This window comes from Telopea speciosissima, chromosome 3, assembly GCF_018873765.1.
Source record: "Telopea speciosissima isolate NSW1024214 ecotype Mountain lineage chromosome 3, Tspe_v1, whole genome shotgun sequence".
NCBI classification, from domain to species: Eukaryota; Viridiplantae; Streptophyta; class Magnoliopsida; order Proteales; family Proteaceae; genus Telopea; species Telopea speciosissima.
Window position 1 is genome coordinate 671,008 of NC_057918.1, and position 17,282 is coordinate 688,289.

Sequence of the window (17,282 nt, forward strand, 5' to 3'; positions counted from 1 at the left end):
TTTCTTTCTTCTCAAATTCTGTACCATTGGATGTCGCATCTTTCACGTGTTGAGCTCTCAAGCCCGAACTACAAGACACCACAGGGGATTTGTTTCCGATATAGTATGGGATTCAATATTATATCACAATTGATATAATAGGATTAAAATCCTTTGTCTTGTTGTGTCTTGTAGTTCAGGACTAAGAGCTTGACACGTGAGAACATGGAAGAAGCTTCATCCAACAGTGCAAGCTTGATTGGTCAGTTTTTTTTTTTTCTTTTTTCTTGAGCTCGATACCGTTGGATATGGCATTTTTGGCATGTTCATATAGTATGGGAGATTTCTCCCGCACCTGCTTCATGTGGAACCTTTCCCATTATAAAAACCAACGAGGATGAAAGATAACTGTTTTTTTTTTCGGTAAAACAAAAGTAACTGTTTGTTATATTAGAGATATTGAAAAGAAAAAAGGGGCATTATATTAAGAAGTTTGGATACATATAGGTTATATTTGGCCTTTAATAACTGACATAAATTTACCCAATTTAAAGTCCTCTACTATCAGAGTCAGAGACTCCTTAACGATTACATTTTCTTTACCCAAAAAAAAAAAAAAGACTCCTTCACGGACAGCTCCCCCGGTTGCAATACGGTATAAATCTTCTTTATTGATTTTCCTCGGAGATAGAGAACCGTTCGAGCTTAGATTGATTGGATTGTTCTCTGCTCGATCCAAAAGAAACTTAGGATTTATCCTCGGTCACTTCGAGGTGGTGAGTCGTTCTCAGATCTCTAATATTTCTGATCCTAGCACTACAACGCCAGATCCGCTTCGTCTGTGAGAAAAAATATGTGATTTATTATTTTGAGATGCTCTTTGTTCCTTTCCTTCTATACGTGAATCTTCGATTGTTTTTACGATATATCTTGCGATGTCAGGCTGGATATTGATCTGTTTCCTGTCGTTCTATTTTTTTTTGTGCCGAAAGTTATAACGATTTTGCAGATATTTTCAATTTTTTGGTTTAACTGGGCCCGATCTGAGGCTACTTCATGACGGGAAGAGTTACAGGATTTTATAAGATCGCATGCAGTTTCTTGAAGTTTTGACTCTCATGCATTTTTGTTTCTTCTTCCCTTGTTGAATGGAGTTGTTTTGACTTTGCATTTCAAAAATCGTTGCTTTCTGATTGATTTGCGTCTAATCGTGAAGGTAGTTTAGATTGCATGCATCTCCTCCCCAACCATCTAACTTAATTCGACCTGCTTTCTATGTCCTTTTAACTAGTTTGAAATCTCATTATTTTACTTGATGGTGTTGATGTGGTCATTCATTTGCTGCAGATCTTGGCTGTTGACATGGCTTCAACAGCTGGAGCAACATCATGGCTGAGAGGAAGAGTGAAGGCTGTTCCTTCCGGAGATTGTTTGGTGATCATGGGGAGCTCGAAGGCAGAATTTCCACCAGAGAAGACAATCACATTGGCTTCTATCGTTGCCCCAAGACTAGTATGCTTTAGCCCTATAAATATTTTTGTCTTCACAAAGCGCTTTCCTTATAATCTATCTTTAGCTTATAATTGTCTTTTCCAATAAAATTTTTTTGGGAGGAGGGGTGGGGAACAGAGATGGAAAATAGTACCAATTATAGCTTTAGTATGGAGTTTACTGGTAAAATATTTGCAACAGCTGTCACAGTTCTTGTATTGATTCCGTCTATAAATCCGTTAGGAGTAATCAACTAAGAAAATGACATTATCCACTGCCACCACTTTTTGTCGGTTGGCTGATGTTGCAGAAGACTTACCCTTCAAAGAAACATAGTCACAAGACCATAACTAACAAACTTGAATGTGAAACCTGTTGGTTTATCAATCATAAAGCCACAAATACCCACATTACGCCTCTTGCCACCTACTGCTTTAGTATGTATGGAATTATTTCTAGCATTTAATGACTGCAGACAAGTGCCATGGTTTTCCATTCCCGTGAATTTTTGTTCCATTATCATAAAGTTTATTTATTTGAAGGCAATGTTCATTGGAATTTCAACAAGATTGTGGCTTTACATATCAATAGCATATTCTGGAGTCAATAGTCAGGATTAAGATATAAATATGTAGCATTTAGGTGTCAAGAATTTCTTTTGTACATAAGAGTTAACTCTACCACTCTTTTATACTCATTGCTGATGCTGACTATTTGTTGTGAAATATTTATTAATACTGTAGGCTCGTAGAGGTGGTGTTGATGAGCCCTTTGCATGGGATAGCAGAGAATATTTAAGGAAGCTCTGCATAGGAAAGGTGCTTCTGCTGAAGTTTTTCACTCTTTATTTGGTGATTGTACTATTAGAACAGAATATCTCTTGTCTGATTTTGATGATGTTGGTTTGATTACCACAGGATGTCACCTTCAAGGTAGATTACACTGTTCCATCCATAGGACGAGAATTTGGATCTGTTTTCTTTGGTGATAAAAATGTTGCGTTGCTAGTTGTTTCTGAAGGCTGGGCAAAGGTTATTATTTCTTCTCTCTGTACTCATTGCTGATTTGCAGCTTTATACTTACTTTCAAATCCCTGATATTGCATCTGGCTTTTTTGGGCCAAACTAATCTTATTCATGCAGGTTAGAGAGCAAGGCCAACAGAAAGGAGAAGCAAGTCCATTCCTGGCGGAACTGCAGCGTCTTGAAGAGCAAGCTAAGCAGCAAGGGATGGGTCGTTGGAGCAAGGCTAGTCTAACCTTCTATTACTCCTTTTTTTCCTTTTAGCTGTAGATCAGTTCAGATAATATTTTTTTTATCTTGTTTTGGCCTATGTTTTTTGAGAAAAGGAAGTTTCTATGATTGGTTTGCCGAGGGATGAAAATTCCTCTTACGACAGTATGGAGTATATGTCTATCTGTGCCTGCAGGCATGATGTTGCCTGCTCATGCATGTTTATCTCTGTTATCTGATCTGCTTGTTTTCTTGGGTGAATCTAACGTCCTTTCCAATGTTGGTATACTGGATCTTAGTAAGAATTTGGGTAGGTGCTATAAACCATTACATCGATTAGATCGAGATCAGGAGTTATATTTATGATAAATACATATGGTTAGGAATTTAGTTGGTTGATGCTGGTAAATCACATTAATGGGCCTATTATTGTGGAAATAATTCTTGGGTTGGGTCACATATGTGCCGGGCCTTTGGTCCAATGATTTTTCATTGTAATAGGCCAGGACTATGAGATTAGTCAAATAGGATTAGTTTAATCCAAATTTGTGGGGTTATTTTAGTTAAATAGGTGCTATCAACCATTACATCGATCAGATCAGGATCAGGAGTTATATTTATGATAAATACATATGGCTAGGGATTAAGTTGGGTGATCAAGAAGGCCCATTGCCTAGGTTGGTGACCTCCATTGCACTTGGGAAGGGTGTCCGCCTAACATCTCCCCAAGTGGGAGAGTGTACGTCATAATTTGTGGCAGCGGGGGTACTCGTTCGCGCGGCCCCTATTTTAAGAACCTATCAAAAAAAAAAAAAAAGTTGGGTGATGCTGGTAAATCACATTAGTGGTCTTATTTTAGTATAAATATTTCTTGGGTTGGGTTACATATGTGCTGGGCCTTTGGTCCAAGGATTTTTTTGTTGTAATAGGCCAGGACAACGAGATTTGTCAAATAGGATTAGTTTAATCCAAGTTTGTGGGGTTATTTTAGTTATTTTTATGTTAAAGTTGAGCTAAGTTAAGTCCTTGAATGATTAGAATATTGAGTTCAGATTTCATTTCATGTCTGCTATGTTCTTTAGAGACCTAACTGAGGAGTGTCAAATAATAGTCTGTCTTGGCTTTTCCAAGTAGTCGTTTGAGTTCCAAATTATTATAAAAGTATCATTGAAGTTTTCTTCTGGTACCTTTGATTCAGTTATGTTTTTCTAGGTGGATTCTCATATCCCACTTGGTGGATTCCAAGGGGGGGTGGTTTATGGATTTTAAAACCCCAGCAGGTGGATTTCTTCCCTGATAGCTCTTCTACATTTTGTCTCACTCTCTTACCAAACTACAGTCCAGAACTTCAGATTATCCATCCTCTTTAACCAGTGGCACCCTTGTTTTAGTTCATATTTTCACCCTGCGTTCTAGTTCTATATTTCTCTGAATTCTTCTTAGAATTGATTTGAACTTGAGTCTTAAGTTTCTGGTTATCTATTCTCTGAAATTCTGTTTTGAGTTGCTGAGCATAATAGCTAGAATAGCACAACTAGCACTGTTGATCTGTTTTCCTAGTTACACTAGGATAACTCTGTGCAGCATTGTCTAAATCTCAGTTTCTGAGATATCGTCTACAGGCAGATGCTAGTAACCAAGAGAACTACTCGACCTAAATATCAGGCCATTCTGATCATATATTTCAATTTATAAAATTCCCCCTACTTCTCTGGTCGTCTCTGTTTTCTGGTGATCCTGTGTTGCTAATCAGTCTCTTGTTTCTAGGTTGGGACTGATTATTGTATTGAAGAATTCTGAATCTGACTGTTCAGATCTCAATGGCATGGTACCCTTGACAGCATTGTATCAGTAGCCTTGCACTTCAAACTTAATTTCACCCGACCCATCAGAACAAGCCTAGCTGTGTAATGCATCAGGGATAACATGTCTATATTTTGTTTTACGGTCATAACAGGTACCTGGTGCTTCAGAGGCATCCATCCGGAACTTACCTCCCTCTGCAATCGGAGACCCCAGTAATTTAGATGCAAGGGGGCTCTTGGATGCAAATAAGGGAAGGCCAATGCAAGGCATTGTCGAGCAGGTTCGTGATGGAAGTACTGTTCGTGTCTACTTGCTGCCAGACTTTCAGTTTGTTCAAGTTTTTGTTGCAGGAATACAGGTAAGTATCAGGAAATTATCAATGTCCTTTTAGTGTACCCTGCACTCTTTTATTCTGTTCTTTTCATACATCTTGTCTACTTAATGTTCATGTACCTCTGTATCTTGGCATAAGTCCCCATCTATGGGAAGAAGGGCTGTGGTAGAAACAGTTGTCGACTCTGAAGTAACCTCTGATGAACCTAATGGAGAGGCTTCTGCTGAACCTCGACCACCATTAACATCAGCACAGAGGCTTGTAGCCTCTGCCGCTGCCACATCATCTACTGAAGTTGCTCCAGATCCATTTGGAAGGGAAGCCAAACATTTCACGGAGATACGTGTTTTAAATAGAGATGTAAGTGGGTTTTTCTTTGTATATTGTCTTGTGCATCAGTGAACCTGTCAATGTTCCCAGTTTCATGTATGATTTGGCAGGTCCGAATTGTTCTGGAAGGTGCAGACAAATTCAGCAACCTTATTGGATCAGTATATTATCCTGATGGTGATTCAGCAAAGGATCTAGCATTGGAGCTTGTAGAAAATGTATGTCATTTTTATATACAGCGTGTCATATTTCAATTTATCTTTGTTATCTATTTTTGTTGACTCTTTCAGTTCATGGATGTCAAGCATTCATTGCTGTTCCCAGAAACTATAATTGAGAGATACAAAGTAGTGATCCTGTATTCTTGTTGCTATTTATGGAACCTGCAAGTAAGCAATGACTTTGGTGCCTATGATGGCTCTTCTAAACATGGGGGAAAAAAAATTTGTTGGAATTAAAATCTTGTTACATGCTTCATTATGTATTGGTGATAATTTTATCATTAGCTACACGATATGCATTGAGTTTCTTGAAATTCTTTGTTTGTGCTACCTTACACGTGGACTGCTGCCTTAGTAGCGTGGCCCTTTCCATTTCAAATGAAGACAAAAAAAGGTTGTGTGGGATATCTGAGTTGTCGAAACTCTTCCTGGATTTTCACTTCCGTCTTCTCCATGTAGTGTGAAATAGGGTTGTAGAGTTATCTTTTAATTTTTTAGAATAGAGAATTAGTCAGAGTACTAATAATGTTCACACATTTCTGTATTCTTTTATTTTTCCCAAAACTGTGATGAAAATTGAAATATAACAATTTGAACTGCACAAAAATACAACTTTGCTCTTATTACTATTTGATTGGTGGCAAAAAAAAGTATAGAAAAATAAAGGCAATAATGTGCAAGGAGGAAACCACGTACAAGTATACCAAGACTAAGAGAAATGAGATTCAGAGCTCCCCACAAAAAAAGAACCTCACCAAGAAATGAAACAGCTCAAAGATTCAAAGAAAAGACATGAATGACCGCCCATACACCTAAAAAGGTCCCAAGCAATATAAGAATGATCACTAATACTGAACCGGGAAGAAGATCAGCCCACAGCACCAAGAACTTGGTCCAAACCTTGAAAATAAACCATGTAAATGCACCAAAAACCTGAACTAATTGGGTATGGCCCCAAGGAAAAAAGACCTAATATTAGAGGGTGGAACACCAGTCACATTGCCCTTGAACTAGATATTGTCCTTCCTTTCTAACTTGATAATATGTCTGGTACATTCCACTACAGTAACCTCAGAGTTTCCCTCAAATTTTCCCTTGCCAACACCATCTTTCCTGTTGTGCCACATTGCAGACATGCAGAGGTTCATGTCACAAGCAAGCAGGACCATCTCACTGGTCAATTTGCATCTTGAAACTAGCAGTGAAATGCCTCAGTTCTAGGTCATAAAATTACAAAAATGCCACTAGATCCTGTTGTCATAGAAGGGCAAAGTTTCCCAGTTGATCTGATAAGAGAATGTTTTCTGACAACCTATATATTTGCCACATGGCGTTTTTTAACACTCAAATTTATAGGTGGTGTCCATGTCATCATCTATCAGTCTTCTAAGTTTTGGCTCAACCTGATTTCACATGGGGTGAAAATTGGTTGAAAATTTTAACTTTTAGCAACTTTAGGGCAACATCAATTTAATGTGGAAGATACAAGGATTATAATCCTAACATTGTGGGCCACGAAGTAGAGTTTGGACCCAATACTTGTGGCTAATTCAATGACGACGCTTCCCATCCAGCAATTTGTTTTACCAGGGGAAACTTTCATGTGGCTCAAAAGAAGCCTACCATCAAGGTGAGCTTTTTTTGACAGGGCCTTGAAGTGGCACTTTTCCTACCATGGCTGGTCCACGAAATTTTGTACTCAATTATAAGGCAAATCCCCTTGCTCATTTTGGGATGAATGGACCAGTGAGTTGACTGTGGAGTTCCTCATCACATTAACCCTCCCATATCCATCCATGTGGCAGGGGCGTTAGTCATCATTAGAAGACAAACATACCTGACATTTAGTTTGCCATCAGTTGTCAGATCTGCTGTTACTATGGAATGATTATTTTTATATCCTTTTAGAGTGAGGTTTACGTATCAGATGTGGCCAATCTGACTTAGATTCAGCTAGTATTGGCTTACAGAACCTAACTTTGGGTAAGAATCAGCGAAATGTATGCCAACCCAGACTGATCCGTGTCTGGATTGATTGGGGAATCTGATTATTTGGTTTTGATTTAGATAATATACTTATGTGCATGAGGCATTCATCTAATTTCTAGGAGCAGCAAGAGGGTATGGAATGAAGACAGAATAGAAACTAGCTGTACAGTAAAACTGAATGTGAGATTCAGTGGCAGCAGGACAGCTATTGCATGCCCACTAAATTAGCATACTGTAACTCGTTGTGGGCATGTTTATGTGGGTCTTAATTTTCACCATTCCGTCTTGTTGGAATATGTAATCCAGAATACCGTGGGGGTATTTTGATCCTTTTGGAGTTAGTTTATTTATTATGTTATTAGTTTATGTCGGCTATGTGGGTTTTAGTCCCACATCACCTGGTTTAGTCTATTTGTAATTTTCCCTCTATTATAAATAGAGGGCTTACCTATCAATTAATAAATTCAAGTATTTACAATTTCCATCTTCTCTTCTATCCTCTCTTCTCTAGAGTTACTGGTTACAGGTCCTAGGTTTTCTACATGGTATCAAAGCTAGGCAACCAGTGATTGATTCTCTCCAAGATTGCCGGTTTGAAAGTCGTTTCAAGGTTCTCCGATTTATGGAGAAACCCTAGTTCATAAAATAAAATAAAAAAGAGAACTAGGGTTTCATTTCGGTTTCATATTGGTTTCTTCTTCTGGTTGTTTTAGCACCGTAGGCTATCATTCTTGGTCTACATCTGTTGCTACTGCTATCGACATGCTATTAGGGAATATTGTCGATTGAACCAGGTTATTGAACTAGTTTTTTTGGAGCTTGAATCTGCTATCGATTTCTGCTGCTGCTGCTATGTTCGGATTCTCCATGGGTAATGCAAACTGCTGCTCGAGTTTATTTCTGAATCGAAGATTGGGTTATCTCTTCGATTTGCTGATTGCTACCTCAAGTGGATGCTTTTGCCGCTGTCGATTCTTGAATCCACCTCCTTTCCGCCTCTGACTGCCGCTGCTATGGTTTTGGTATTAACTGGATCGAAGGATTGGTCGATGGCTGCATCGATTCTGCCCAGATTTTTGAATCAGTTCTGTCCAGCAACTGGGAGATTGTAGAATGGAGTTTCTACTGGTTCTTCCTTTTTGAAGATCGATCAAGTCTCTTCTTCTTCTGGAAATCACAGCTTGGTTCTTTTGAATGGCCATGAATTTGCTGCTGAAATTCCAGGTTACTTGGTATTTCCTTTGATTTTACTGATAGGGCTCTGGTTCACGCTGGAGAGTTCTGGAATTGATTCTGCTTCTCTGAAGTGTTTATTCTGATTTCTGGAACCTGGTATCGTGTTTGATTCTGCTTCTGTTTGCTATTGATACATTCTTTGGTGATTGGTGTTTCGATTAATGGATTGAAGAAGATGGAGAAAATTTATATACTGCTGTTTTTCGTTCCATGCTTTCTGCCTCTGGTCCATGATTCAATTTCCACAAGATTATAGTTCTTTTTTGGTTGAAGGTTGAAAAACTCTGAAGGTTTTGATTTCTGGTTTTACGGAAGGAAAGAGATGAATTTCTTTCGTAAGTTCCTCTTTTTCCTTTCTTAGTTTCATTCTTTTTCGGGTTTCACGTGGGTTGAGAGTTACTTTGTTTTATTCTTTGAGTTTTCCCATATTGCCCCCACTCCCTTTCCTTTATTATGCTATGTCCCACCTTTTATTTATCTTCCAACTTTCACAATCGTACCTTAATTTTTTTATTTCCTTTCATGTCCCATTACTTCTTTATTTACCATTTATCCCTTACAAAATTCTGGTTATTTACGGAACTGCCATTACCTTTTTAATACATTCTCCTATTTGACTGCCCAATTGACCCTTAAAAATTCTGGTTTATTCCTAATTTGCCCTTTGGCTTGGATTGTATTTAAAAGTGGATTTCCACCAAATTACAGTCATGCCATCCTTTTTTCCAACACCGTTCCTTTCAATAATTCTTATTCCCTTCATATCCCATACCTTTGGCATATACTCATTACCACTTTGGACGATAATGGTATTCTCTAATTTGTCATTTCTTCATTTTTCATTACCCTTAGTACCTCTTGGAAAATTCTGGAATATTATGTTTTTTGCCCTATCTCTTACATCATCTCTGTTATGTCCACGTGTACTACACGTGAGGGGGATTATGTACAATACACTGCGGACATTGCGTAACGAGAACATGCGGGAACATTGGTGCAAAACATAGAAGATCAGTTTTCTCCACCATTGCTATTGGGTATCCTTTGTTATTGGGTTGAGTTTGCCGTAAGGGGGAGATTGAAGTATTGAAGAGTATTGAAGATATTTGGTTGTTGCCTAATTGAGGATTTTCGAGTTGGGTTGATACGTATTTTTCCGCTACTGATTCGAGTTTGTTTTCGTTGCTTCTTTGCTCTAGTTATTTAACTTCAAGATTTTATGTCATTATGACAATGAGATTCATCACTGGATAGCTATTGAAGATCGCTGAAATCGCCTTTTTTGGAAGACATTCCGGTCGGTTTCTTGATCATGTCTGTCCAAGTTTTGAAGATCTATTTTTTCAAGTTCTTGAAGGTTTATTTGGGAGCTGCATTCATATGTCAAGCTGGATTCCGTTCAACTTGGTTTTTTCCCATTTTGTTCAAGTTGGACATTAATACCTTGTATGCGCCAACTTGAGGGGGAGTATTAGCGTTATTAGGAGTTCTTTTTCTTTAGTTCAAGCTGGATCTTCTTTCTTCTCTTATTTGTACAATCCGACTTGAGGGGAGTGTTGGAATATGTAATCCGAATACCGTGGGGGTATTTTGATCCTTTTGGAGTTAGTTTATTTATTATGTTATTAGTTTATGTCGGCTATGTGGGTTTTAGTCCCACATCACCTGGTTTAGTCTATTTGTAATTTTCCCTCTATTATAAATAGAGGGCTTACCTATCAATTAATAAATTCAAGTATTTACAATTTCCATCTTCTCTTCTATCCTCTCTTCTCTAGAGTTACTGGTTACAGGTCCTAGGTTTTCTACACATCTCTTCAAAGCTTGTTAAAGGAAAAACGTTTGGATGCGCCTTATGTCATTCTGAGCACCGAGGAAGATAAATTCCTCCATTATGTTATAATATCAAGAACTCTTAACCAGATTAGAGGGAGAAGAAGAAGAAAGAGAGCACACAAGTCCAAAGAGAGAAGAGGACCTGCGGTAGAACTGAATTAGTTCTCACGCAGGTCAGCTGCCTTTGTATTACTAACAAAATAGTAAGAGCAAAAGGACAGTAATGCCCCTACACTAAACCAAATAACAAAAGATTGAAATAACAACAGAAAAAGACCTATCTGCCCCTAGACACAAACTTCAGCATATTATTTTTAGTCTACTGACTCTCTGTTTCTCTCTCTCTCTCTCTTTATAAAAAAAGGGTTTGGCTAAATATGTGGAGTGGAGTGCCCATATGATGGAGGAAGATGCAAAACGACGACTAAAATCTGCTGAACTTCAAGCAAAGAAGGACCATTTGAGGATCTGGACAAACTTCGTACCTCCTCCTTCAAATTCTAAAGCAATTCATGACCAGAATTTCACTGGAAAAGTGAGTGAGGTTTCCAACCAGTGCCTTTTGAGAAATCTAGCCTCTTGGAGCGGTTAACTATTTTATCTCTACAATCTGACTTTTTCCCTTTAAATTTTCCCAGGTGGTGGAGGTTGTAAGTGGTGACTGCATCATTGTTGCTGATGACTCTGTCCCTTATGGTAGCCCATTAGCAGAGCGACGAGTCAATCTTTCAAGCATCAGGTCTCCCAAAATGGGCAATCCTCGTAGAGATGAAAAACCTGCTGCCTATGCCCGGGAAGCGAGGGAGTTCCTGCGCACACGTCTTATTGGCCGTCAGGTACATGTGTAGTTCATTCTCTTCTTCCCTAGCCTATTTCAAAAACTGGTGGTTTATCCATTTCTCTTTTCTTTTAATCATTCAAATCTGGCGGTTTATCCAAAATTTTTAATCAATTGTTTGCCTACCCCTCAGGTTAATGTTTCAATGGAATATTCCAGAAAGGTCAGCATGGCTGATGGATCTTTGCCAACAACCAGTTCAGCTGATTCTAGGGTCATGGACTTCGGATCAGTGTTCCTGGTGTCTTCTTCCAAGGGTGATGCTGATGACACAGTATCTGCTTCCCCTCCAGCAGGAAGTCAGCCAGTAGGGATAAATGTTGCTGAGCTGGTAGTTGGCCGTGGCTTTGGAACAGTTATCAGACACCGAGATTTTGAGGAAAGATCAAACTACTATGATGCCCTTCTTGCTGCTGAAGCACGCGCAAATGCTGGAAAGAAAGGGATACATTCTGCCAAGGATTCTCCCGTGATGCACATAACGGACCTGACAATGGTTAGACTTGAACTGTTGTTGTGTTTCTTTTCTTTTGTCTGTTAAATAGTATTGAATAGAGATGCTGTTGTTTTTACGGATTCTTGTAATGAATTGTCCATCTCAGGCATCTGTAAAGAAAGCCAAAGATTTCTTGCCATTTTTGCAACGAAGCAAGAGGCTGCCTGCCATCGTGGACTATGTCCTCAGTGGTCATCGGTTTAAATTGCTAATTCCCAAGGAAACCTGCAGCATTGCCCTCTCGTTTTCTGGTGTTAGATGCCCAGGTCGGGATGAGCCTTACTCAGATGAAGCAATTTCTCTAATGAGAAGGAAAATACTGCAAAGAGATGTTGAGGTACTGCAATTCCTTGTTTAAGTAGGGATTTATTCCATCTTTCTTGATTGGATATTGATTTTCTGATTGTCATGCCAGATTGAAGTAGAAATGGTTGATAGAACTGGAACTTTCTTAGGATCCTTGTGGGAAGGGAAGACCAACATGGCTGTGCCACTTCTAGAAGCTGGTCTGGCGAGGCTCCAAACTGCCTTTGGCACTGATCGGATTCCAGATGCTTACCTTCTTGAGCAGGCTGAGCAGTCTGCAAAACGACAGAGATTGAAAGTGTGTAACACTAGTGATTTAAGTTAAGATTAGTTTCATCCTACGAGATTGTTTATGGATTTTTTGTTGCAGATATGGGAGAACTATGTAGAAGGACAAGAAGTTGCTAATGGCTCAACTGCAGAAAGCAAACAGAAGGAAGTACTAAAGGTGCTTGGTGATTGGACTTGGATATTTGGCACCACCTTTGCATGTTTTCTTTTGTGAATAACTCTCCTTCCTGATATTTTCCTCCAGGTGAATGTTACAGAAGTTTTGGGTGGTGGTAAGTTCTATGTCCAAACGGTTGAAGATCAGAGAGTGGCTTCTATCCAGCAGCAACTTGCGTCTTTGAATATTCAAGAAGCTCCTGTTGTTGGTGCTTTTAATCCTAAAAAGGGAGATATTGTCCTTGCTCAGTTTACCATGGACAATTCCTGGAACCGAGCAATGGTAGGAATGATGAACTCTTGATTCTGATTCAATGCATGAGGATTAGTATTCAGTTATTATACCTTACTTATCTTACTGGTGAGAAACAAATTTTGGTGAAGCTACGTTTATAATACTGGCATCGTGCCTGTAGTTGTAATCATAGTTGTCATGGTGTCTAGGCAATCCTAGGTGTTGGTGGAGGAAAAAAATCAAGGCAACGCTTAGGCAACTATGGTTGTAATGGACATATTGAACCTTTCCTCCTTTATCATAATCTTGATAACATCATCTTTTAGATGAATGCAGCTGCTTCCAACCGCTGGTTATGGACCTTTGCATCTTCTTTTTTATTTTAATCTGTAGCGATATATTTTGGTATTTGACAGAGAGCTTCATTATTTGACCTAATGTAATTAGATATTTGATATTTTCATGTGAGTGGCTCCTGTGTTGAGCAGATTTAGTTGATGATCTGTCATCAAGAAACCATTTTTGCATAGGCATGAGTTTCCCCATTAATGGGGGATCACTGCTCAATGTTTGATTTCCTCTGTTTATGTCTATCTCCCATATCCATCACAGCACATGGTTGAAACTCAATCATATGCTACTTGCACTTGAAGATTTTTTAGAGAGTTACATTATTTATTCTAGTACTTCATACAGGTGGTAAATTATTTTTTCTTGGGGTGGTGGGTGGGTGTATGTTACATGAGGAATTTTTCTTATTGGTTTTTTATGTTCCTTTTGGTTTTGCTTTCTAACTTACTGATTAGAATGATTTTTTTTTATTGCCTTTTGAAATGTTTCAGAATGAAATTTAATTTGCTTCTCTTCAATATAGTTTTGAAAATTGATGTGGTTCTTTACCTTTCTAAATGAGCTTGAAGAACCATCGCCTTTGATCACATAATACATGGTTTATGTTAAGTTATTTGTGGTTGGTCCTATATGAGTGTCGTGTATGGTGGTACATTGTTGGGCAGCACTCGCAATGGGGGAGTGTCCCTATTGTGAGATAGCCCTTGTTAGTCATTAGTTTACTTCCTTGTTAGTTATTAGTCTCCTTAGTAATTACTTCCTAGATGGTTTCCTATTTTGTTCATCTTCCCTTGTTTAGTTGTGATTGTAACTCTATTTTATTATCATAAATAAATCATTGGCCCACGTTAGATTTCATACTCTGAATCTATCGCTGGCTCAGTTTCTTGTCAACTATCTTCTTCTCTCCCTGCTTGTTCTTTCTTGCTGTTCTGGTTGGCTGGATATTGGATTCTCTCAAGTTACAGTTTAAAATTTGCATAGTTAAAATCACTATTATATCTCTTTCCCTGTTAAATTGTTTTTATTGTTATAAGCTATTCTGACTAGAAAAACCTTATATTTGACGTTTACAGATTGTAAATGCACCACGAGGAGCTGTTGGATCCCAAAAAGACTTGTTTGAAGTCTTCTACATTGACTATGGGAACCAAGAAGAAATTCCATACAGTCGGTTACGGCCTCTTGATCCTTCTGTCTCATCTGGACCTGGTCTTGCTCAATTATGCAGCCTTGCATATATAAAGATCCCAAGCTTGGACGAGGATTTTGGTCAAGAAGCAGCCGAGTATCTTAGCCAATGCATTCTAGACAATTCCAGGGAGCTCAAGGCAATGGTTGAGGAGAAGGATACCTCAGGAGGAAAAGTGAAAGGACAGGGGACAGGAACAATTCTTTATGTAACTCTGGTGGATGTTGAAGCTAGTTCAAGTATAAATGCTGCCATGCTACAGGTTTGAATGACCTTTTTCAATTTCATTTTTGGTTCTATTAAAATTTTCTGATCTTCAGGTTTTCTCTGCTTCAAGTATATTGCAAGACTTCTAGCTTACTGATCGATTTTTTCCGCTGATTTTAATTCCGTCAAAGTTATCGAAGTGGCCGTTAGATTTTTTATTTTTTATTTTTTTAATTTAAAAATGTGGGTTGTACCCAAATGAAATAGTTTTGAGGTCATTTATTTGCAAAGTGAAGACAGAAACTAGCTTAACAAAGTTATGTGCTTTCAAAATATCCATGTCTGAGAGCCTGTAGATATTACATTTAAATCGTCAACCTATATCATATAAAGAGGAAGCTTAAGGAAAAATAAGTGCATTGATTTCTGTACTATATGTACTCTTGGTGGTATGCATAGCGAACAATGTTTTGTTTCCTTTACCACCAAAGAATTTACTCAGAATATTTTGGATTTCTTTCCATTGGTTCAGAAATTTAGTTATATTAGCCTGACCCTCTTCTCTTTTTAACCCCTTATTTGTGCGTGTGTGTGTTGGGGGGGGGGGGGGGAATTATCATCTTCAGGAAGGACTTGCGAGATTAGAAAGGAGGAAGAGATGGGATACTAGAGAAAGACAGCAGGCCTTGGACAATCTGGAAGAATTCCAGGCAAAAGCCAAGCGGGAGAGGCTGAAAATGTGGCAGTATGGAGACATACAGTCAGATGATGAGGATTCTGCACCACCTGTCAGGAAAGCAGCTGGCCGCCGATAAATACAACTCGAATTGCAAGCATGAGGTAATTTATGGAGCTAGCATGCTCATGCGGGTTGATAGTAAGAAATGTAGCGGAGGAGAGTGGACTTACTGGGAGAGCTATCTTTAGCCTTTCTGTTTTCTAGTATTAAATTGTTTTTTTTTTTCGTTTAATTTTGCCCTTTTCCCTGGTTCTCCAGTATTTTTGTTCTTCGGCTTCTTGTTTTTCTTTCCTCAAGTTGAGGTGAGGGACATTTTTTTTCCTTCTTTCCTTTTCAGTCTAAAATAAGGTGAACACCGGTCTTTCTTCCTGGCCTATTTGCAGATGCTCAATAGAATTGTGTATTTTTAGTGAAGTTTATTAGTTTCTTTCGTTTATTCCTTCACGCATGTTCTTGATACTTTGGTTTATGGGAAAGCAGGTATGACTGATGTATGTGGACTAACTGATCATTCCAACTGGAGTAGCTTTTTGGCCGATGTGGCCATCTATTAGTCAAAAATCAAAATGGCCAAATGTGTAGCCCAGGTGGTAATAGTTGACGCTTCTGTTGGAAAATCCCTTGGCTAGAACTTAAAAGTGTGTGCATTGTCAAAGTTGTTATAAAGTCAGTATATGGGTTTTGGGGATGGGAGGGAATGATGAGGTGAAGCTGAGGATAAACTCATTAAAGGCAGTATTAATTAGTGTTGTAATATCGGTATATGGGTATTTATGTCAGTATGTTTAGGGGCATTGATGTACTTGTATCTATTGATGCTGAAATCCTCCTTCCGTGGTCCGGTTCGGTCCAGTCCAGCGCAATCCTACACCATAATAGAACCAGAAAACAAAGAAGGTCAGCACCCTGGGGTGTGTCCCCAGAGGAGGTCCCTTCAATGCCTAAGTCAGAATTCCGGGTGAAACAGCAGTTAAGAGAGGGGGCAGAGATAGGGAGCTGGGTTTCGGAGTACTGTCTCTCAATGGCTAGAGCTTAGTTTCTCTGTAGCGAGGTTCTAGAATGTTACTTTCATTGCTTCTGTCCTTCTTCATATATCAGGTTCTGTCATTCCTCAAATGTCTTTTTTACCCCCTTTTTTAGGGTTACATAGTCTCGAAGACAGATTGTTGATCCGACTTGGGGGACCGCTGACCGAATTGGCAGTATTTGTCAGCGATTGTGCCCTTGGTGGTCCACATGTTAAGTTCATTTGCGTGTACTCTGGGCGTAGTCGAAGGTCTGGTTGGACCGCAGGCGCTTCCCTCTTTCAACCGGTTCCTTGGTCCGGCTTTGTCATACGTGGCGGACTGGCATTTGAGGTCGGATATGAGTCGTATCAATACCTTCTATCACTTATTATAAATAATGGTGGCTAATGTTTAAAGGACACATGTCAGATTTCTCCCAACCCTCAGCATGGTATATATAAGCTGAGATCCACATTGGGATCAACGCCCTAATGGTAAAACCCTAGCCCCCTCTCCTTTTCTTCCTGCGACACTTTAGGGTTGTGGTATTTTATTTTCACCCCCGATCGGTGGAGTTTTTTTCCAGGGGGCTTTTCTTGTTCTTCCCATGATTTAAACCAGTGTATCTGGTGGTTTGTTTGTTGCAATCTGCGTAGCATGTGTGGGAGACCTTCTTGAGACTGATTTGTGAGCTTCTTTAAGTTCTTCAGTCATAACCTTGGGATCTACAACTTCCCCCTTCCAAAATATTGGAAGGGGGAGGTTATTTTGGAGCTAACAGCTGGTTGGGAGCAATTATTTGATAGGGTCAAGATTGATGTAGTATATTTTACGATTTGTCGCCCAAAATGGTTAATTCAAATCAATATTTTTAAAAGCATGAAATTGAATTGAATTTGATGAACACACAAATTCAACAGAGGTAACTTTGGATGTTACAATTACAGCAGTGTGCTCACACAATGGCATAGAACTGTAGCAGATTGTGGTGATGCAGATTAACCTGATAG

The 17,282-nt window shown here is 38.9% G+C and overlaps 1 protein-coding gene, 1 long non-coding RNA gene and 1 other non-coding gene across 4 annotated transcripts; all 3 read left to right on the plus strand.

Moving 5' to 3' along the window:
• The first annotated feature begins 602 nt into the window (after positions 1–602).
• LOC122653587 (ribonuclease TUDOR 1-like) lies at positions 603–15,444 on the plus strand. 2 transcript variants are annotated; one of them, XM_043847473.1, is made up of 17 exons: positions 603–755; positions 1,327–1,491; positions 2,214–2,288; positions 2,388–2,501; positions 2,613–2,717; positions 4,660–4,866; positions 4,981–5,202; positions 5,283–5,390; positions 10,819–10,989; positions 11,093–11,290; positions 11,426–11,788; positions 11,895–12,125; positions 12,204–12,392; positions 12,465–12,542; positions 12,630–12,824; positions 14,204–14,581; positions 15,153–15,444. In XM_043847473.1, the coding sequence occupies exons 2-17, from the start codon at positions 1,342–1,344 to the stop codon at positions 15,339–15,341; spliced, it is 2,973 nt and encodes a 990-aa protein (XP_043703408.1). In that variant the 5' UTR covers positions 603–755; positions 1,327–1,341; the 3' UTR covers positions 15,342–15,444. The 2 variants fall into 2 exon arrangements, with proteins under 2 accessions (XP_043703408.1, XP_043703409.1); XM_043847474.1 differs by having other exon boundaries at positions 608–752.
• Positions 3,329–3,490, plus strand: LOC122657179. Its single transcript, XR_006332249.1, has one exon. It is a non-coding gene; the product is annotated as a U1 spliceosomal RNA (small nuclear RNA).
• On the plus strand, positions 12,834–13,107 carry LOC122653593. The gene is made up of 2 exons (XR_006331833.1): positions 12,834–12,953; positions 13,032–13,107. It is a non-coding gene; the product is annotated as an uncharacterized LOC122653593 (long non-coding RNA).
• Positions 15,445–17,282: the final 1,838 nt, after the last annotated feature.